Raw genomic sequence first — 21,978 nt, forward strand, 5'->3', positions numbered from 1 at the left:
TGCAGTCCCTTGGTTTCTGACTCTTGACTTCAGCTCAGGTCAGGATCCCAGGGTTGTGGGACTGACCCCGTGTTGGGCTTCATGCTGAATGCGGAGCCTGCTTAAGATTCTCTCTCTCTCTCTCTCTCTCTCTCTCTGTCTCTCTCTCTGTCTCTCTCTCTCTCCTTTGTCTCCTCTCCACAGCTCACCTGCTCACTTGCTCGCTCTTTCTCGAAATCAGGAAATAAGTAAATAAAAGACTGAAATTTTTTGGTCTGAAAAGCAGTGTAGATCAAGGACGTCAAGGTACAAAGTAATTTGTCAACTCTGGATGAAGACAGGGTTTTTTTGTTGTTGTTTGGTTATTGTTTGAAGCAAATATTCAGAAAATCCATAAGCTTGATGTGTCCATTCTTAATTTGACCCCGGCTTATTTGGAAATAATGTGTCCTCTTGTCTCTCAGTAAATTGTATTTTTAGGTGTGTTCTCGAGTCATAATTGTTTTTTATTATAACGTTGTTCTTAAATCCCTGGGGCTGAAAGGATTCCTTGGTATAGCTGTCAACCAGCTGCCAGAAACGGCCGCCTCCAGTTTGGGAAGGCGATGAAGGTCCGGGTTAGTCTGGTGTAGTTCCCGTGCCGTTATCTGTGGGGGATGCGATGGGAGAGGCTCAGCTACGATTGTGTGCTCGTCCCTCAGGCTGGGAAGACTTCTGTCTCCAGAACACGGGGAGAAGGGGAACGCCGCTACCCGTTTGTTGACTCTGTGTTATGTGGCTATTCTTTGCCAGTGTTTTGGAGTTTGGCCTCAGTGATGGAATTAACAGTCAGCTCGCTGAACCCAGCGCCTGATGTGAGAACCCTAGAGTGCCAGGGCCCTGCCGTCTTTGTACTAACCCTAGAGACAGAGACCGCAGTGGCGGGGTAAGGGTAGTAGTACTGGGTGTGAATTTGTGTGTGTCTATCTCTGGAGTAGAGAATTAAGTGTGTTATTAAGTGACAAAGCCTTCAAAGTAGTACATGTATTGTCTTATTTTTATCTTAATCGTTACCTACCTTCAATGAGGGATGCTGTGATAATCATTTTAAACATGCATTAATTTATAAAATAAGCATCTTAGTGGCTGGCTTATCCAGCCAGTCCCCAGTCAGCCAACCCCACACCTGAATTCTTACTTTCTCATACCTAAGAACACTCCACATCTCCCCAAATGACAGGTCTTGCTTTTTATATTTTTAAAGTCACATGTAGTTGTTTCCTACACATGCTAGTTGGTTGTAACTCTTTTCCCATCATCTGAGTGATGGCCATCTGCCCAAAGTTTTTCTATTTGGAGAAATTTTTTTAAGTCATTAGCTATGTTATGGTTGTGAACACATGCTTTTTATTTATTCACTTAATAGGTATTTACTGACTACTTGCTGCATATACATACACAGCATGTACTTTTATGAAATAAACTGTGCTTTTATATTGTATGATTCGAGGCACTGAATCTTTCCAATAGAGGGGTGATTCTCTTGCAGGTGAGGATGTCACTTGCTGGTAGGATTTATAAGAGCATCTTTTTGTGACAAATGTATCTTCTGCATATTATTGCGTCGTCATGTCTTTAAATTTTTTTTGTAATATTTATTTTTGAGACGGAGACGGAGCATGAGCAGGTGAGGGGCAGGGAGAGAGGGAGGCACAGAATCGGAAGCAGGCTCCAGGCTCGGAGCGGCCAGCACAGCTGACAACCGACGGAGCCACCAGGCGCCCCCACATCTTCATGTCTTTATAGTTATCTCTTACTTGTAGACTTACAATCATATACACATATTAGATATAAAGTATTATTATACTGTAGGAGACCCTGTTTATAAAATGCTTACATTACAGGGGCGCTTGGGTTGCTCAGTCGGTTGAGTGCCCACCTTCGGCTCAGGTCACAATCTCACGGTTCATGGGTTCTAGCCCTGCGCCGGGCTCTGTGCTGACAGCTCAGAGCCTGGAGCCTGCTTCGGATTCTGTGTCTCCCTCTCTCTGCCCCTCCCCTGCTTGCTCTCTTGCTCTCTCGCTCTCTCTCTCTCGCTCTCTCTCAAAAATAAATATTAAAAAAAATTGTTTTTAAATGCTTACATTATAAACTGGTGGGAAAGATGCTTGGGTAGATTTTTTTTTTAACAGAAGTGAGCTAAGCTTACTTTAGAAAATTGATAATATACACGTCAGAAAAAAGAAGGAACCAAAAATGACATGTAGTTGTAAAAATAAATTACTCATAAAAGGTGATGTCATTTTTCCAATTCTTTTTGCAGACATGTGTCCATATATGATTATACAAACATATTGCCCCTCCTTCCACAATATGGGCTATGCTGTATATTTTGATTTGAATATTATTTATGATCACCTTGGAACATTTAGGTTGTTGGAGTTTTTCCTCTATAATAAAAAATCTTGCAGTAAACATCCTATGAATACATTTATCATCCCTTTGCATAAATTTCTAGAAATGAAATGTTTTGATTCACAGGCATATAGAATGTTCTGGATCATGTAAACATACACAGGACACATTGAAGATGATTAATGCAGGAGGTTGATCTTATTAATAGTGACCAATTCAGACCTCACAACTGGGTTTCAGCTAGTTAAATAAACCTTTTTTGATGAGATGTACGTGACGCTTCATCTGTAGCATTTTGTCTAGAATGTTGGGTACTTCCTGTGTCCTTCCCACCCCTGACTCAGAAGTGCCCTGTGTAGGTACCATCTCAGTAGTCATTTCTTCTCTTGATAAAAGTGGGCAATTTAAAAATAGAACACTGAACTGAAATGTCAGGACTGTGCTTTTCCAAACACACAAATGTAGAAACAGCGCGGTAACATTTCTTATTCTTTTCAGGCTGACCAGTTGATGTTCGCGCTGCACTTCGTTCGGGGCATGCATCCGGAACTTTTTCAAGAAAATGTAAGTGGAAATAAAGGAGGAAAATATAAGAGTTACGTAGAGTTTGTAAGGTTCACGGTTAGATTAGAAATAACTTTAGTCTGGAAATTGTGTATCAACCTATGAAGTTTTAACTAAGTTAGACATTTATTTATTTATTTTTTTCAACATTTATTTATTTTTGGGACAGAGAGAGACAGAGCATGAACGGGGGAGGGGCAGAGAAGTTAGACATTTAAAAACGCTGGTTCCTGCTTGTCCTCCCCTCTGGATGAGCCCAGCGTTCTGAAGTGACGGGAGGCAGAGAAAGAAACTCGAGTCGCTCACCTTTCTGAGCCACGTCCGCTTCTTGTCCTCATGCAGGCGCATAGGAATGTGACACAGTGTGGATAGACGGCTACATTATTTATTACCCTCCCCGACTTGCTCTGAGTCAGCAGGTGAAGCAAGAGGGTGGGCACTTTGCAGTAGCTTCTCGTAGCCTGAAGCTTTCTGTTCATCATTTTATTTATAATTTATCTTCTTTGTAACTTTCTTTCTCGTCTGCCATGGAACTCATTCCAACTTGAGCCTCCTTCAGGTTAGAGATAACTAATCCATCTCTGGTGAGCTCGTGTTTAAGGAAATTATACGTAGGTGATTTTTTTGTTACTCTGCCATTATTGTCCGCGAGAGCACAGTGGCCGGGGGTGGGGAGGAGCGGGGACAGTGTGTGGACAGCGCACCTGTGACCTCGGAACCTTTCACTCCATTCGGTCAGACTTGGTTTATGTCCCGGATTCCCCTTATTTGGCTACTTCCTGCAGACTGTTCCCCACGCTCTGGGGACTTGTGTTCTTTCTCCTGAATTTGTTGGACTCCTTTTATTTGATGCCGTTCCTTCCTCCTGTATAACGTGTTTCACCGGCATCGTATGTTCCGCACTGTGTAAGAAGACTTACTGTCCTAGTTTTCCCTCTTGGAGTATAAATAGGAATTGGGAGAGGAGAACATTTTTCTCTCACGTAGAGGAATAGTAATCATCCCTATCCTATTGACTATACTTTCAGTGAAAGAATTGAGTGGTCACGGAGTGTGGAGGCAGGAAATAATTGTTTTTTTCTTTTTGTCCTCAAATCTTAATATGTTTTTTCCTTATTTGCTGACCAGTGTGTAACAATAATATGCTAGTGCCTATTACTATCTGATTGAGAAGGGCTCAGGGTGAAGACGGAGATTTTCTTGGAGGGCTAGATGACGTCACACTGGGTCGGTTGTGATTCTGTGGATTCATTTAAAAAAAAAAAATGAATTATGGCAGCCTTCTCCCAATCCGTTGGAAAAGATGAGTTAATGGATGTACTTTCCTCTATTTTTCCCCAGCATAGACAATTTTTAAATTTTTGGTGCAACTTACGCTTTTCTATTAGTGAAAATTCACACATAATAGGACAGATTAATGGGTAGTGACAAATGATAATTGAACGTGACATGTACACTTTCAGATGTTGAGACCTATATACCTACGCGCGCGCACACACACACACACACACACACACACACACACACACAATGTAGGTGTACTTCTTCCTTCAGTACAATTGTTTGTAGCAGTTTTTGTACAAATGTTTTATGTTGTTGGTACACAAACAGATTCTAGATGGTAATGTTGTACCAGGAGTAGGAGATGTGAAATGAGTTTTATTTTTTTCCACGTCCTTAGAGAGCTGCATTGTAAGCCGTCTTATAGGGAAATTAAGAAAATTCTGTGACCTGGTTAGTATTTGTCTATTTTTTTGTATTATTTCTGTTTTTATTCGTTAGGAATGGGATACGTTTACAGGTGTGGTTGTTGGAGACATGCTGCGGAAAGCTGTAAGTAAAAAAACTTATGTCACTCTTAGGGAAAATAGTTCTAGCTTTGCCTTCATGAAATACTGTTTGCTCCAGAAGAATTTTAAAATACTGTTGAAATTATATTTTAATTAGAGGAATGTGTCCTTGCCTCTACTACCTTACTATAAAAGGTAGTCTATATAAAGACATATATTCTTATGAGAATAATACTAATTAAATACTAAGAAACTATACTAGTTTCTTAGTGTATATGTTTTATTCCAAGAACACTTTTATAATCCTAAGAAAATAGAATTTTGTATTAAAACAAGGAAAATTTTCATACAATTGGAAGTGTAAAAAAATTTTTTTTTTAATTCTTGATCACTTCATGCAAGTTTAGCTTCTTCTCTACTAATTTTCTATTTGAACATGTCAGGGGATAATATTTGTCTCCAAATTAACATACCCGAAGTGTAATGCAAAATCTAGATTATGTCTGAAATGCAAGACACTGTTAAAAATAATGTAAATTTATGGCAGTTTTTTATTAAATGCCCTTAAGTTTTCTAAAAGATTATGTACCATGAGAATGTGTACAAAATTTATGTAAGTGGTTATCTGTACCTTGTTATATGGAATTTTATAATGGTGACTTGTAAAATAAGTTACAGTAATGTATAGAACAAGTTTTTCAAAATAGCATTCATAAAATTAGCTAGTCAATTGTTAATTTTTCTAAGTCTGAATGTTACCACATATACCAACAAAAACAACTGCTCTTACCGAAGGACTCTCAGCAGCGAATCCGCGAGCAGCTCCCGTCATGGATAGACCAGGAGAGGAGCTGGGCCGTAGCAACACTAAAGGTATGTCACGTGTATGCTGGGGGTTCGAGAACTCTTTCCCTGCTGAGTTATTTCTGTTTATATTTTTACGTGCTCTCTATCCATACTCAGTGTCGATATTTCTGTGAATCTGCCGTAAAAGCCCTGGGCCAGAGGATATCAGAGAATTATCCTGTTCTGATTAGTCCTTTAATCCTTAGTTAAATCATCCACTCAGCACTCACACGTTTGGCGTGTCCATTGTACAGGGTCCTGTGCTGCGTACCCACAGGGAGCATGAAGAGGAGTAAACTGAAGACCCCCTAATATGGTACATGGAGGTCTTATTTGTAAAGTAATTAGGGATTGGTCATGTGATGCAGCATGATGCTTAAACGAGTTTCGAATACAAACTGTTTCTCTTGCTTTTATGCGTCTTTGAAATCTCTGTCACCCTCAGCTCTTCTCCATTCTTGCCATCACTCGTAGTTGTGACTCCCACCACGCACCTGGGCTTCTCTGTGGAGCCCCCCCTTCTGCTCTCATGCCTCTCTATTTTATTATACCCTTTCGGTTTTAAAGTGTAGTTACGATACAGTGCACGCGGAGTTTCACACCTCTTAACGGTTTCTTGTCACCCACAGGGCAGAGTCCACAGTCATTTGCATAAAGGATAAGATGCTCCATGATCTGCTCCCTGCCCACCTCCTCAGTTTTATTTCCAGTCCATCCTCTCACTGTTTCCTGCACTTACTGGTCCTGTTACTCCCTCTGCTTGGAATGCCCTCTGACCTTGTTTACCCGTAAAACGTCTATTTAACATGTTAGGACGTACCTAAAGCACTACTTTCTATGTGACTTTTTGCCTCATTTCTTCCTTCTGTCTTTTCTCATAGCGTGTATCTTGAACGTTGCCGTATCATAGCACCTGTCACACTGATTCAGACGATTTGGTGTGTCTGCCTCTTCTCCTAGGTTGTACGTCCGTGGAGATTAGGATCCAGGCCTTATTACACTTTCTGTCCCCAGCATTCAGGCCAAACCTGACTCCTGCCTTCCTTTGATTATTCAGCTTGCGCCCACTATGTGCCAAATGCGTAGTTTCTGTTACACACTTTCTTTGGTTGAACAAAATGAGGTTATGAGTAGACAAACTGATGATGAAAGAGGTGAGGTAAATTTTGCATTGTTCATGTAGTTCCCTGGGTTAGACGTTTATTAAGTGTGCATGAACTACTGACTGAGAACGAAGGGCATGGATGTCTAAAGGCCTCGGATGGGGTGCTGGGGCGGCTCGGTCACTTCTGTGTCTGACTCTTGATTTTGGCTCAGGTCATGATCTTGAGGTTTCTTGAGTTTGAGCCCTGCGTCAGGCTCTGCACAGATAGCACGGAGCCTGCTTGGGAGTCCCTGTTTCTGCTCATGCTCTCAAAATAATTAAATATAAAATAAAATAGAAGTCTTGATTCCTTCTTCCCAGGACTTTGTCACCTAGTATAGGAAACGCTTACGACACAATTACAATAGAATACAAAAAAAAGAAAAATAGTGACAATGTTTTTATTATTTTTATGAATACAATTTATTGTCAAATTGGCTTCCATACAACACCTAGTGCTCATCCCAACAGGTGCCCTCCTCAGTGCCCATCACCCATTTTCTTCTCCCCCCCCCCCCCCCATCAACCCTCAGTCTCTTCTCTGTATTTAAGAGTCTCTTATGGTTTACCTCCCTCCCTCTCTGTTTGTAACTATTTTTTTCCCTTCTCCTCCCCATGTTCATCTGTTGAGCTTCTCAAGATCCACATGAGTGAAAACATGATATCTGTTCTTCTCTGACTGACTTATTTCACTCACCATAAAACCTTCCACTTCCATCCATGTTGCTGCAAATGGTGAAAAATAGAGACAATTTAAAGGGAATTATAGATTATTGAGCAGGATTTCTGAACTATCACATGAACTCCTAACGGAAAATAATAATCGGCATGGTACAGATAATATTGTCACATTTGGGGGAAAAAATCGTACATTTTTAAACTAAAAATTGTAATGATGTTTCTTGCTTTTCTTTTTTTAACCCACTCATTTCTGTTTAAATAAAGGAATCCAAAACTTTTAGGAAAGTAACTTTCATATTCAGAGAAGGTTATAGTACACATTAATGTTTTATTATCATTTTAGTTTACAAAACACTTAAAAAATTTTAATGTTTATTTATTTTTGAGACAGAGACAGAGTATAAGCAGGGGAGGGGTAGAGAGAGCGACACACACACACACACACACACACACACACACACTCTGAAGCAGGCTTCAGGCTCTGAGCTGTCAGCACAGAGCCCGATGCAGGGCTCGCACCCATGAACTGTAAGATCATGGGTTTTAGCTGAAGTCAGGCGCTTTAACTGAGCTGAAGTCGGATGCTAAACTGACTGAGCCACCCAGGCACCGCATTTACAAAACGTTTTAAGTGGATTATCTCATTTATTTTTTTAAGTGTTTATTTAAATTCCAGTTAGTTAACATAGAGCATAATCTTGTTTTCAGGTGTACATGAATTATCTTACGAGTTATCTTATGAGTATCTTATGAGTATGACTTATCATGTGAGTCAACATGAATTATGCGATTATCATACCAACCCTGAGAGACGGGTATTATTAAATTCTTTTTACAGATGAGAAATGAGAACCACTAGTAGCGAGTTCAGTGAAGGAACCTAAGGTTTCTTTTTAATCTCACACATCTATTGGAGGGCGTGTTACATGCCAAACATCATATTAAATACTGTACACACATTATCTCATGTTATCATCACAGCAGCCTAGACGAGTGGAAAGCGAGGTGTGGAGAGGCTAACGGTTTACCCAAGACAGAGAGGCAGACAGACAGGTGGGAAGTTTGCACTATGATTTCCATCAAGGCATTCACCTGACACCATAGTCGATGCCTGAATTTTCCAACTGCAGTGTTTCTTTGTCTCTGTCTCCCCCCACTTCCCATCCTTCGTCCTCCATCCCTCCTGCTTCTCTATTCCGGAGTGGGAAGTGGGGGCCAAGTATGTGGGCAAGCGGAAGAAACAGCAGCTCGGAAGCCCACCTCCCGACAGTCCCTATGTTGTTTACGCAGCCTCAGTGGTATTTTGTGGGGAACGAAAGAAAGACTGCTCTCAAAGTATATGCATGCGTTGCTCTTCCTTCTTTCCTTCCCTGCTCTTCGCAACCCTTGTAAGGTCTCAGTGGCACATGGTGCCAACAGTTAGAATAGTTTGCATTTATTGGGGACTCGCTGTTGAAAGCATTATGAAGAATTTGAAAACAGATCCCCTCGGTAGATATTTTCAACATCCTCACAATCCTGTCCTCGTTTAACAGATGAGCAAAGTAGACACAGAGCAGTGCAATCACTTGCTTACGGTCACTTAGAAAGTAGAGTCAGGATTTGAAGTTGGGCTCCTTGATGCAGAGTCTGGGCTTTTCACTGCCATTCTTTCTTGCCTTTCCTTCATAAATATTTGTTGAATAAAGTAAATGGATTCTGCTTTATTATCACTAATTGTTCCATTAATCATTTATTTAGTGTCCGTACTGGTGAGCGTAGTGCCAGTGGAGTGACAAATACATGTTGCGTAACACATAGAGACGGCACTCGGTGAACCTACACCGTGGAGAGTAGGACAAATACTTGTGCTGTGGTGGCACCGAACCAGAGCTCCACCCCGGGTGATGTGAAGCCAGAGGGCTTCCTAAGTGCAGTGTAGCCGGCTCTAATTCCTGGCCAAATCTATAACGAGTATAGAATGTGTAGCCTAAATTGGTAGCGGTAGGCCCTTATACACTAATTGCAACTAAATTTAATGGACCGCCATCAAGTGTTGTCCTAATAGGTTTATATCACTTATTAAAAATAATTAAATTGAAATGTATTTAATTTTATGCTGTATAAATTTAATTTTAGTTAACTTACATGATGAAATTTGGGCACTATCGTGGGTTAATTACATATGAATACGACTCTTTGGATGAAACATCCTTAAGTACTTGGTTTATGTTTATTTTATGTGACATTCTAGCCCTGCAGATACAGATCTTCCCAATTTGCCATCATTTTCCATAAAAATCCTCCATCTCTACAGATTTACATTTCTGTTCTTGTAGCCCACTGTTGATAATTGGAAGAGAGCTTGCCAGGGGTGGGGATGGGCAAAGTGGGTGAAGGGGAGAAGGAGGTACAGGCTTCCAGTTGTGGAATGAATACGTCACGGGAATAGAAGGCACAGCGGAGGGAATGTGGTCAGTGGTACCGTAATAGCGCTGTATGGTGACAGACGGTTGTCATACTTGTGAACGTGGCATAGTTTACACATGCTGAATCACTGTGTTGTCTATCTGAGGGTAACGTGACATTGTGTGTCAACTGTACTAAAAAAAAAAAAAAAATTTTTTTTTTAATGGACAAAGGACCTGAATAGACATTTTTCTAAAGAAGACACACAAATGGCCGACAGGTATATAAAAAGGTGTTCAATGTCAGTAGTCATTAGGGAAATGCAAATAAAAACCACAATGAGGTATTATTAATTCATGACTGTTAGGATGGCTATAATTGGAAAGACAAGAGATAACCAGCAATGACCAGGTTGTGGAGGAAAGGGAAACCGTGCACTGTTGGTGAGCATAGAAAATGGTGCAGCCATTATGAAACACAGTGTGGAGATTCCTCAAAAAAATTAAAACTAGAACTACCATGTGATCCAGCACTGCTACTTCTGGGTGTAAATCCAAAGGAAAGGAAATAGGTGTCTGAGATATCTGTACTCCCATGTTTATTGCAGCATTATTTAGAACAACCAAGATATACAGTAAAATCTTGGTTTGTTAGCATAATTTGTTCTGGAAACTTGCTTGTAATCCAGAGCGCTTGTATATCCAAGCGAACTTCACGGACCATTGGCTCAGTTGTGACATTGGGCATCACATACTACTCGTATTGCAAGACATCGCTCATTTATCAAGTTAAAATTTATTAGAAAAGTTTCCTCATCTTGTGGAACACTGGCAGAACAAGTTCCTCGCACACCAAGGTTTTACTGTGTTGTAACAACCTGCATGTCTATCAGTGGATGAACGGATAAAGAGAATGCGATCTATCCCTCTGTAATAGAATATTATTCATCCATAAAAACGTGAACTAAGTAAAGCTGAGAGGAGAATGGAGGCTGCCATTCCACAGAATGGAGCTGGGGGTTGTGTGAAATGGGGAGAGAAGTTGGACACTGGGTACAAATGTTTGACTATAAGGTGAGTAAGTTCTAGAGAATCTAATGTAACATGGTGGCTCTATGTAACAGTACCGTATTGTATACTTTAAATTTACTAAGAGTGGATTTTGAGTGTTCTTATTATAAAAAATGGTAACTTTTGAGTTAATGTGAATTTGTTTCATTGTGGTAATTATTGCAGTGTAAATAAATGCTTATCAGAGCACTCAAATAGGTACTATTTCGTCAATTATACCACAAAGAAGGCTGAAAAAGATTAAAAACAAAGTTTGGAAGAGAGAATACTATTTGAGGTAGAAGGAAATGAGTATGTTGAAGAACATCCCTGAGAGATGATAATTGTTTAAGGAGAATATTGAACGCACAGTAGAAATTTATGAGGACTCTTGTGTAGACATTAATAAGTAGAAATTTAGAACATCTAGAGGCAAAGGAAGCAACGTGCTCATGAGTGCAGCATAAATGAATGTGGTTTAGAAAAGCCATGTTCTATTCAGGATTTGATGTTGATGTGAAATTCAGCATATTTTTATAATCTCTTGTAGAACTCTGTTGTGGTGCTTAACGTGCCCGTGGACATGTCCGTCAGGACTCAGTAAAAAATGTACTGGTTTTTAACAAAGGATTCCTTTCTCCACAAGGTGGAGATAAGTACAAATGTTTTTATGTCAAGAAAAGATTTGTTAACTTGCAAATATTGAGCTGATACTACTTTGGAAATGTCGAATTTTATCTAATTCTGGATTGGATAAGTCTAACCATACTATTTTTTTTTAATGTTTATTTAGTTTTGAGAGAGAGAGAGAGAAAGACAGAGCGTGAGCGAGGGAGGGGCAGAGAGAGAGGGAGACAGAATCCGAAGCAGGCTCCAGGCTCCGAGCTGTCAGCACAGAGCCCAATGTGGGGCTCGAACGCACGAACTGTGAGATCATGACCTGAGCTGAAGTCAGACGCCTAACCGACTGAGCCACCCCGGCGACCCTAACCATACTATTTCTGATCTAGAAATAATTAGATAAGCCAATATAAAGGGGAAAACAACTGATAAGCATCTATCAATAATTAGTTTCCATCTACCTTTTTAGTAATACATATATATACACTCAGACTCATATTTGCTTGTAGCTCACCGTGTAGGGTTATTTTTGTGTTGTAGATTACTCTCCCTAGTCTTTATCAGACCCTCTGCTTTGACGATGAAGCGCTGTGGCGTACTTACTATCACACTTCAATGTGTGAGCAAGAGTTTCCGTCTATTCTTGCAAAGAAAGTTTCCTTATTTCAGCAGGTAAGTTCTCTAAATGCATAAAAATATCTGATACTTCTCTTGTCATCCAGAAGCCACTTAAATGAAAGTTCTGCCTTTGGATGTCATGTGATGTTAACGTGGGGAAGGGCTTTCTGCTTTTGCCGTGGGCCCAGACAGTGTGGTCACTGGCAGGCGTGCCTGGGTGTCTCTGTGTGCTGTAGCCCAAAGGGTGATTTTTCAGGAGAGAGAGAGTCTCACAGGAAGACATTAAAGTTAGAGTGTGCGGCTTCTTCTCTCATTTTCCGGGTTCTGTCCGTGGGAAACACCGCCTTGTGAGGCCCAGGCCCTCCTCTCCCGTTTTGTATCAAACGGAGCACTGAACTTACTGGAGGGTTCTGGTCTTTGGGGTAGGCCAGGGCTTAGAGCTGGCAGGCTCTCTGGGAAGGGGTGTCCCTGGTCACCAGGCTGCTGGTGCTGGTGTCTTCTTGTATGTCCTTGGTCAGTGCTCCTGTACCAAGTGTGGCTTGAGATGAAAGGAAAGGAAGCTAGGAAGCACGTTTCTTGAAAACTTAAACACCTCGGTATATAAATGTTTGAGCATGAAAACAATGATTTGAAAATTTTAGACAAGATTTCTGGGCCTCTGCTCTACGATCATCAAAAGTGCCTCACCTTTATACCCTCGTTGGCAGCTGCCACGTGGCCACTTCCTGGATACTGAAGACATAGCTGACCCTGTGACAATGACATGCTCGTGTTGACTTCTGATGATAAATTTGAAGAAATAAATGGACTTTTAGTTAATATTTTCCTTATTAAAAATATGTCTTTGTATATACTTACTGTGACTGTGTAAGTAAATATTGTGCCACATTGATCAGTGCTGACATGTTAGTAAATACATGTTTCATTAACTAACATTATTGTTTAAACCTGTTGTGTGAACTGTATTGTTTAAAACTACCCTGCACTTTCTTTGAAGGTTCTCGTGGTGCAGGCGCTCAGACCAGACAGACTGCAAAGTGCCATGGGCATGTTTGCCTGCAAAGCTCTGGGTAAGTGTGGGACTCTTCTGGAACTTGAGCACTGACCTGAATTATTTTGTTAATTTACATTTTATTTTATGTTGACCTTAGTTTAGAATATTAGAGGGTCTTACCCTTCATTCTGCTTATCTTACCGCCTCTACTGGATTAAAGATAAATGGGTGTTGGATGTAACTGTACTTAATGTATTCACTTTGATGCATAGTTGACAGCCTGCATTTAGTTAAGGTGTTTGAAATTTAAAAACTTTTTTCTTGTGAACGCCCTTTAGACATGTATACATTTGTTCTTGATTAGGACTTTAAAGCAGGGAATCAAATGTTTGATTTAGACAAAATAAAACAAGTAAATGACCGTAGTCTGGGGTCGGGGGGAAGTCTTCAAAACGAGTTATTTTTGCTGTAAAAAAACGAAGAGTGTGTGCGTCTTTCAGATTACAAACCATGCAGTCCATTATTTACATCTTTAATGTAGTCTTAGAGGATTAAAAGGTAGGGTTCGTTTGTAAGTAAGTTCTATAGACTGTATTTTGATTTGCTCAGGAAAACGTGGAGAAGCCATGTTAAGGCCCGTATTTTAGCGAAAGGAGCCCCTTCCGAGAATAGCGGTCTTCATCCCGAAGCAGGTGGAAAGTAGAAGATCGGGCCTAGGTAACCAAGTGCCCTGGCGTTGTCGCTAGAAGTTCTCCATCGGCCCCCAGCGTCTTACTCGTGTATGACACTGTGTGTTCCAGCTGTGTGTGTTCCAGTCCCGCGAGCCTAACATGACTTAGCGACGTCGTCTTCGGGAGCTGGGGGCAGTACACCGGGTTTTGCACGCTTGTCACTGGCAAGTTCCCGTGCCGGCGACCGTCGTCTTGTCCCTGAGGACTGACGCGGGGCTTGTGCACTCGGGCAGCGGTCACTGGCGACACCGAGAGCCGCTGTGTGACTGAGAGCAGACACGGTCACATGCCGGGAGGTGACCGAGTCGTCAGCGCTGCGGGCGGACTCCGTCTCCAAGGACAGGGGTGCGGGGGAGTCGGGTGTGCACGGGGAGGTGTGGCCGTGCGTCCCGGGTGGGCGGTGCTTCCCGTATTTACTTCTTGCGGGGATACCCGCGTGCTGCAGGAGCCCCGCCCCTGCGGTGACCCGCCTCCACTCATGATCGAGGACCTGCGAGGACAGCCTCGAGCCTCTTCTTGGGGGATGTGCCGGCACAGGCTGTCTGTGCCCCCTGCCCCGCCCCCTCCGCCAGCACGTGTACGTGAGCTTGCGCACACGGCGTGAGGCGCCCCACCCCCCCACCCCCCGCGGACGGGTCACGTGGCAGGCTGCGGGCGGGAACACGGAGTTGCGAGGGCGCGTGCTGGGCCTCGCGTCCCTTCGGCGCGGACGGCGCGTGGAGCGCTCGCCTCCTGCGCTGCGGTCGCTGCGCTCTGGCAAGATGCTCGGCCCCGTGACTTCTGGTTGTGAGCGACACACGCCGGTCCCAGGCGCATGGCAGTGAGGAAGGGGGACCCGCGGCGGGGGAAGGGCAGGACTCTCCCTTCTCCGCTTCTGTCTGTCTCTTCCTGTATCTGCCCGTCCCTGTGCCCCGCGCAGCTTGTGGAGCCCCGTTCGTCCCTGCCTGTGTGTTCCGTGCACGGGGCCGGGCCTCCTGGCCTCCATCTGAAATGTCCCGCCGTGCCCCCCTCAGAGTCCCGGGGATGCCTCCCCGAAAGAAGTCCTGGCGGGGGGCGGGGGGGTGTCCAGCAGGCAGTAGGCGCCCGTCAGGTGGTGTGGCCGATGCTCCTAGCTGGGGACTTGGCTCGCCGACGCACGGATGTGAACAGGACAGCTTGACAGTGACTCCTGCACCGGTTACACACGTGTGACGTTGGCTCTGGAAAACGACGTGTTGGAACAAAGGTGTGAGCGTCCCGGTGCGAAGTACCCGCTCGCTTCCTGTTGTAACTGAGGCCCTTAGCCGTGGCCCGCGGCAGACGCTCCGGAGGGAACGGCCTCACGGCAGGTGCCAGCGGACGGACCAGCCTCGCGGCGGCAGGTTTGAGAAACCAGCAGGTTTTCTGGGCTCCATCTCTCAGGTTTGCCGTGAATTAACTCCCTTGGTGTCATCGCTGCCAACCGAGTGCAGAGGCTCAACACCTCTCCCCTCAGCTCCCGTCGTCGCTGTGGCCGTGCCGTCAGAACATACACAGAGCGCGGTCACTGCTCACCCCTCTGCGCCGTCTACCCGCTTTAAGTCACTGTCACGTGAGCAGGGCTGCTGTTTTTGAGGCTGCTTTTCTGCCCATGCCCAGTTTATTCTCAGCGTGGCAGCAAGAGCGCCTAGATGGCATGGGTCCTCAGTCCATCGTCCCCTGGTGAGTCGCTCCTTTCCTGAGTCCTCCCAATGTTCTCCTACCACTCCCACCCTCGTTCAGCCCCTTCCAGCCGTGTCCGCCGTCCGTTTTCCTGTTCGGCAGCCCGAGTGCGTTTCTGCAGTCTCAGGGCCTTTGCGTTTGCTGTTCCTTCTTCCAAGGGAGCTCTCCCCCTCCCCCGGTGTCTTCCCCTCTTCTCTGCTCAAATGGCATTTTTCCAGCAAAGATTTCCCTCAGGGCTCCGTCTAAAATCCCGTATTCACACTCTTCTATCTTGTTTTCTCCGTAACTATTAGTACTCTCTGACATTCTGTTATTAACGTGTTTATTAATTGTTCTCCAACTAGAGTAGAAGCCACGTGAGGGCACACATTTATTTTATGGTTGTGTTCCTCTGCCTTAAACAGCTTCTGAGCACAGAGGCTATAAATGTATGTTCCATCAGTGGCTCTCTTCTTACTCAAGTCTCCCTACTTTAGCTCTTGCTTCCTTTCCAGTCCATTCTTTTCATAAAGCTGTGTAACCTTTAAAAAGTTCAAACCAAATTATCTCTCTTTTTGCATAAAATCTCCAAAATCTTCTCAAAACACTTAGAATAAAGTCCAGCTTCCTTGCATAAGCTTATAAGACTCTGCTTCTCTGACCTCATCTTACATTGTTCATGCTTCCCCCTTTGCCTAAGTGGGCAGGATAGTCTCAGGACCTTTGCACCGTCTGTTTGCGGCATTTTCTCCTTTTTTTTTTTTTTTTATTCTTAATCCTTTCTTGGAGACTTTATTTAATACAGGGATGTCTTCCAATGTCCTGAATAATAGTTCCGAGTTCTCCAGTAGTAAAGATTACTATTCTCTTGTATACCTTTTAAGAAAAAATGTTATTTTTTAAAAATTCTGTTACGGTTTACATATGGTGTTCCAGGGGTACAATTTGGTGATGCAGCACTTTCATATATCACTTCTTGTGATGAGCTCCAGGCATTGGATGGATGCACCTTTTTTTTTTTTTTTTTTTTTTTTTTTTTTTTTTTTTTTTTTTAAATGCATGGCTTCTTTGTGTCATTCAGATGTTAACTTACAATATTGCCTTTCCAGAGAGGTCTCTCTGGGCCATCTGATCGGTACCAACACATCAGCCTGTTTTAATTCTCTTTGTGGGACTCAACACTATCTAATATATTTCTGGCTTATCTATATATTTATTGTATGTTTCTATAACTTGATGTGAGTTTAAGTAAAACGAGGCACTTTTCGGAGCAGTTGGTAAGAGTCCGTTCTTTTCTCCGTCCCCCAGTCCTTGTACCGCGTCACAGCACATCTTTCCTGCTGACCTTGTAGTGTGACCTCGTGCCCACTCTTTGGAACACTTCGTGGCGGTGCTATTTCACCTTCAGATTAAATGGTATTTAAGGCTTAACAGCATTAACTAAAAACCTCCTGGTGTTCACATATTCGAATGCTTTGTAAGTTTAATATACTTCTAAAAACCATATTCTGCCTATTTTTAAGCAAAAGTTATATAAACTGGTATATGGGTAGATGACTTTGTATTTGGTCAAATGGTTTTATTAATAGAGTTTTCATATAAAATTGGAGTTTTTATTGTATGAATAAGTTTTAAAAATTCAAATTGCTAGAGAATGACAAGCACTTATCTTTCTAATGAAATTCTAAAGATTTGATTTCAAATGTAATTTTTCAAGCATCATTCATACAGAAAGATTTTTATTAAGTTTAAGCAATCCTTTTTATAATGTATAAACTTTAAAGCAGTAACTTAAACAGTTGTGTTTTAAGTGGTGTCCATTTCGGTGTAGTAGAGCCGTCCCAGAAGCTTAGGCGCATCACTAGAGTCCTCCAAGCTCACGTGTACCAGCCACATCTGTTACTTTTTCACGATAGCAGCCACCACATGCACATACTCCGACTTGAGTTATGCTGGTCACGTTCGGCTTTGAGTAGCTGCTCTGAGCAGGGTTTGTGCTGCATGGTGAGGCTGGTAGGAGGCGCGTTTGCGGAGGGCGCCGCGGCCGCAGGAAGACTCTCCAGGGGACAGTCTCCGAGCCTCGCAGCCCTCCGCTCCCCAGCCCCCCCTTCCCTTAGTCGTGCCTGTGTCCCGTCCAGGGGGACCTTGCTTCCACGGCTCCATCTGTCTCATGAAGCTGTGTGGGACAGCAAGGGGAAGGACAGAAGAACATGCATATTCATCTTCTGTTGCCTCTGTAACACATTGCCACCAATTAGCAGCTTAGAACAACGTCCATGTAGTATCTCCCGGCTCTAGAGGGGAGGTCAGTAGCCCGGTGGCTGGCCTGGGTTCTCCGCTGCAGATCCCACGGGGCTAAGTGCAGGCGTTGGCCGCTCTGCTCTTACGGGGAGGCTCACTGAATTGCACGATTCAGCCGCGTGCCCTTGCAGGATGGAGGTCGGCATTTCCTCTCTGTCCCTGGAGTCCGCCTCCAGGTTAGAGGCCCTTCCTCCACGTCACAGCCAGCAGTGGCCGACTGATGCTTCCTCAGGCTCCCCATATGTCCCTCTGCTCTCTCCTCCGCCTCATCCTCCCTGCCTCTCTCTGTGGCGTCTCCTTGACTTTGCAGGCTTTTCAGGGTCCTAGTGATTCATTGGCCCGCTGGGATAATTGAGGTTAATGCTCTTGTAATATCCCTAACCAAAATTCCACCTGCGGAGTGCCTTCCCGGCAGTGCCTAGGTGAGTGTTTGCACAACCAAGGACAGGAATCTTGAAACAGTTAGGGTTGGGATTCGGCCTCCACAAAACGTGTGGCTTTTTGTTTCTAGGTTCGAGGATTAGTCCGTTTCTAAAGAGCATCTTACGTTAGATAGTGGTTGTCGGTTTTCTTTCTTTTTACTGACGTTTGTGATATGTTTTATCTCTAATGAGGAAGTGGGATTTTGTACACTAGAAGCTTGTCGGTCTCTTTGTTGGGGAGGATGAGGTGAGGGAGCAAGAATGAGTCTGTTACCCTTACCTCCTATAATAGTTTGATGTTAATTTGCTGCTTTTTTTACTCAGGTACTTAAAAAGTACAGAATTGATATTCTTTCCTTTTTAAACTGCAAATTACTTCTTTTTTATTATTTCAGTATTTTATCTGAGTAAAATAGAATGCAATAAAGGTTTATTTCTTTGACTCATTTTTGTTCTTTTTTTACTTTTAAAAGAAATGACACGGTTTAAAGATGAATGGTCAAAATTTTAAATTCCAGTGATTTTTTAAAAAAAATCTTATTTTATTAGAGAGAGAGAGAGAGGGAACAGGGGAGGGGCAGAGGGAGAGAGAATCGTAAGCAGGTCTATGCTTGTCAGCACAGAGCCTGACCCAGGGCTCGATCCCACGACCCGGCATCATAACCTGAGCAGCAAAAGCAAGAAGCACACACTTAACTGACTAAACCACCCAGGCCCACGATCCCAGTGATATGTAAGTAGTTCTGTACTGTGATAATTCACAATGCAGTGAACATCTTTGACTCTTCAGTTTCATGGAATAGTTCTGGATGATTCACACTAACAGTCTTAATGATAGAATGAATTGAAGTTACTTGGGTTAATAAAACCAATGATAATATATGAACATTAGTTCATTTAAAATGCAGTAGGGTTATTACATTGGAGTTTTGTGGGCAGAATAGCTAATATGAAATTCGAAGTAGCATGAACATGACTTGTGTCATAAATGGTATATTTTTCACGATTTTTTCTCTAATCCAAAATGTTCCAATAGTTTGAAATATTGTGTAAAATGAGCTAATGAACATATATTTTTCTGTGGAATTTTAACTTTAGAAGGAATATTTGAATTTATGTTAGAGTGTGCATGTAAAATGGTGAGCACAAGACATGACTCCTGTCCTCATCGAGTAAATGGTCTGTTAAGACATGATGTGGCAATCTGCATTTAAATTTTTTTAATTTTTAAATTTATTTTTGAGAGAGAGTGCGTGAGCCGGGGAGGGGCAGAGAGAGGGCGACAGAAGATCCAATGCTGGCTCCAGGGTCTGCATGGAGAGCGTTGAACCCCACGCGGGGCTCAAATTCACAAATTGCAAGATCATGACCTGAGCTGAAAGTTGTACGTTTAACCACCTGAGCCATCCAGGCGCCCCTGTATTTTAAATTTTGAGAGTTTTATATTGGCATATAATTTCCAAAAGAACACGTTTCAGTCAGTAGTTATTTTGTAGGGAAATATAGGTATCCTGACATTTTTATCACATGATACATGTAAATGGAGCTCCGTGAGGAGATGGGGAAGAATAGAAAACAGGAAACGCTTGTTACTAGTCATTGTTAATGCAGTTCTTTCTATTCTGTTCGAGCACGTAAGTGTGTATATTACAGTGTGGACTGTTGTCTGTTGAGTAATCTGCTTTTCAGGAAAGTACTTCTAAATGCACCGTTTCTGTAACTTCAGCCTTCCTGTATGGCTCTCAGACTCCTCAGTGTGTTGCCCTCTTGCCACTAATATCAACAGCCTGGATGAAATCCTCTGTGCCTGCTTCTGCACTCACATCCTGGATTATTTCTTAAATTATTGTAATTTAAATTCCTGAGTCAAAGGCCAGGCCCATTTCTAAGACTTATGATATATTTCACAATATCAGGTAGTGCATTTATTTGGCCTAGAATGTTTATTGCATTTAGGAATAAATGTGTTCAGTAAATGAAAACATTTCTAGTTACACTGTCGCAAGTCCATAAGAATTCCTTTTGATTAGGTCTTAAAACAGGGTGATTGTTAGCCATGTCAACTTAGTTAAAATTAAAATTCATACAGTATGCTACAGACGCAGTTCAACTTTCAGAGGCTATTGGGCAAATTCCTGGAGATTAGGGATATTTCTGCTCTTGACATTTCTTATCATTCTTTCCTCTTGTGAGGAGTGGAGGGCATGGGCCACACATGAAATATGTCTTTTCAGCGTGGTTATCTAGAAGGGCCTTTTTAATGTTCATTCTTGAGAGAGACAGTGCGAGTGTGGGAGGGGCACAGAGAGGGACAGAGGATCTGAAGCAGGCTCCCTACTAAAACACAGAGCCCGGGGGCGCCTGGGTGGCGCAGTTGGTTAAGCGTCCAACTTCAGCCAGGTCACGATCTCTCGGTCCGTGAGTTCGAGCCCCGCGTCAGGCTCTGGGCTGATGGCTCAGAGCCTGGAGCCTGTTTCCGATTCTGTGTCTCCCTCTCTCTCTGCCCCTCCCCCGTTCATGCTCTGTCTCTCTGTGTCCCAAAAATAAATAAACGTTGAAAAAAAAAAAAAAAAAAAAAAAAATTTTAAAAAAAAAAAATAAAACACAGAGCCCAACGTGGGACTTGAACTCAGGAGCTGTGAGATCATGACCGGAGCCAAAGTGGGACGCTTAGGTGACCAAGCCGCTCAGGCGCCCCTGAATTTATATTTTAAAGTGCTTGCTACAGAAAGTTTTAAGAGTGTCCTTTTCCGGTGATTTTAGAATTTTTACGGTGCAGTATTTCTAGGGTGCAGTGTTGAAGACACAGGAAAGCCCCTGCTGCCTCTGTAGGCATTCTGTTAGGTTCTGCTGATCCTGGTTTCAACTCCTGTGTCTAGTCCGTTTTGTTTTGTTTTGTTTTTTGTTTTGTTTAGCTCAGTTCATACAAGTATGAACAAGTATTAATTGAAGTGGGTCTTCTTTAGCTTGGCTTTTATTCAATACATTAATCATGGAAACATTTAAATTTTAGTTAAGGAGGTTTCAACATAATAGCAAAATTACAGTTTCTTGTCTGTATAGGACTTGAATTTGTGAAAAGCTTCAGAGTCAGAGGACGCACAGGTGAATTATGTTGAATACAGTCAGCAGCAGCTGGGTGGCCTTTGGCAAATTCAGTTTCTTTGATTATTAGTTTTCTTATATGTAAAATAAATATCTGGCATAGTGCCTAGCATAGAGTAGGTGATGAATATGTGGAATCTTTTTTATTATCATATCCTGTTTTGCTCCCAAATGGCCTATGGATTGTTTTATGCTTTTTTTTCTTTTTTTTTTTTACAACCAAGGACACTGGGCACAGAGTATTTTAGTGATTTGTACAGGGTCAATGGCTAAACTGAGAGCTTACGTATTCTGTCTCCAAACTTATATTCTTTTCCTTCTGTACCACTTTTTTTTTTCTCATAACGCGTGGGCGTAAGACATAGCCCTCGTGTATCATGACAGTGAAATCGTTCACTAGGTCATGCGGAAATCTGATTTCCAGTGCACAGCACAGAGCAGGCACCCGGTTATCATAGAAATGAGTGAATAGTGGTAGAGACGGGTGGTTGGGTTCAGTCTTCTCTTGTAGGCAGAAAGTTACCTATTGAGGCCACAACCCTGATGGTGTGTTTCTTCCTGTGCTGGATGAGGCAGTCAGAGTGCCTGCCTGGTGGTGGTGCAGTGAGTCGCTGATATCCCAAGTGTAGAGCATTCAGAAAAATGTCCGGCACCTCCAGCATCCAACAGATGTGAGTTATTGCTGGTGAGTG

At 42.8% G+C, this 21,978-nt stretch overlaps 1 protein-coding gene across 1 annotated transcript in view; it reads left to right on the forward strand.

Moving 5' to 3' along the window:
• DYNC2H1 (dynein cytoplasmic 2 heavy chain 1) overlaps positions 1 to 21,978 on the forward strand; it is a 348,687-nt gene that overhangs the window by 171,889 nt on the left and 154,820 nt on the right. The window contains exons 71-75 of the mRNA XM_047072515.1: positions 2,872 to 2,937; positions 4,720 to 4,770; positions 5,523 to 5,600; positions 11,997 to 12,128; positions 13,072 to 13,144. Coding sequence (XP_046928471.1) covers positions 2,872 to 2,937; positions 4,720 to 4,770; positions 5,523 to 5,600; positions 11,997 to 12,128; positions 13,072 to 13,144 — 400 coding nt within the window. The remainder of the gene's footprint in view (positions 1 to 2,871; positions 2,938 to 4,719; positions 4,771 to 5,522; positions 5,601 to 11,996; positions 12,129 to 13,071; positions 13,145 to 21,978) is intronic.

Source organism: Lynx rufus, unplaced genomic scaffold (assembly GCF_022079265.1).
Source record: "Lynx rufus isolate CCGP_SWC_20201006 ecotype Redwood Valley unplaced genomic scaffold, mLynRuf1.p SCAF_9, whole genome shotgun sequence".
Classification (NCBI taxonomy): domain Eukaryota; kingdom Metazoa; phylum Chordata; class Mammalia; order Carnivora; family Felidae; genus Lynx; species Lynx rufus.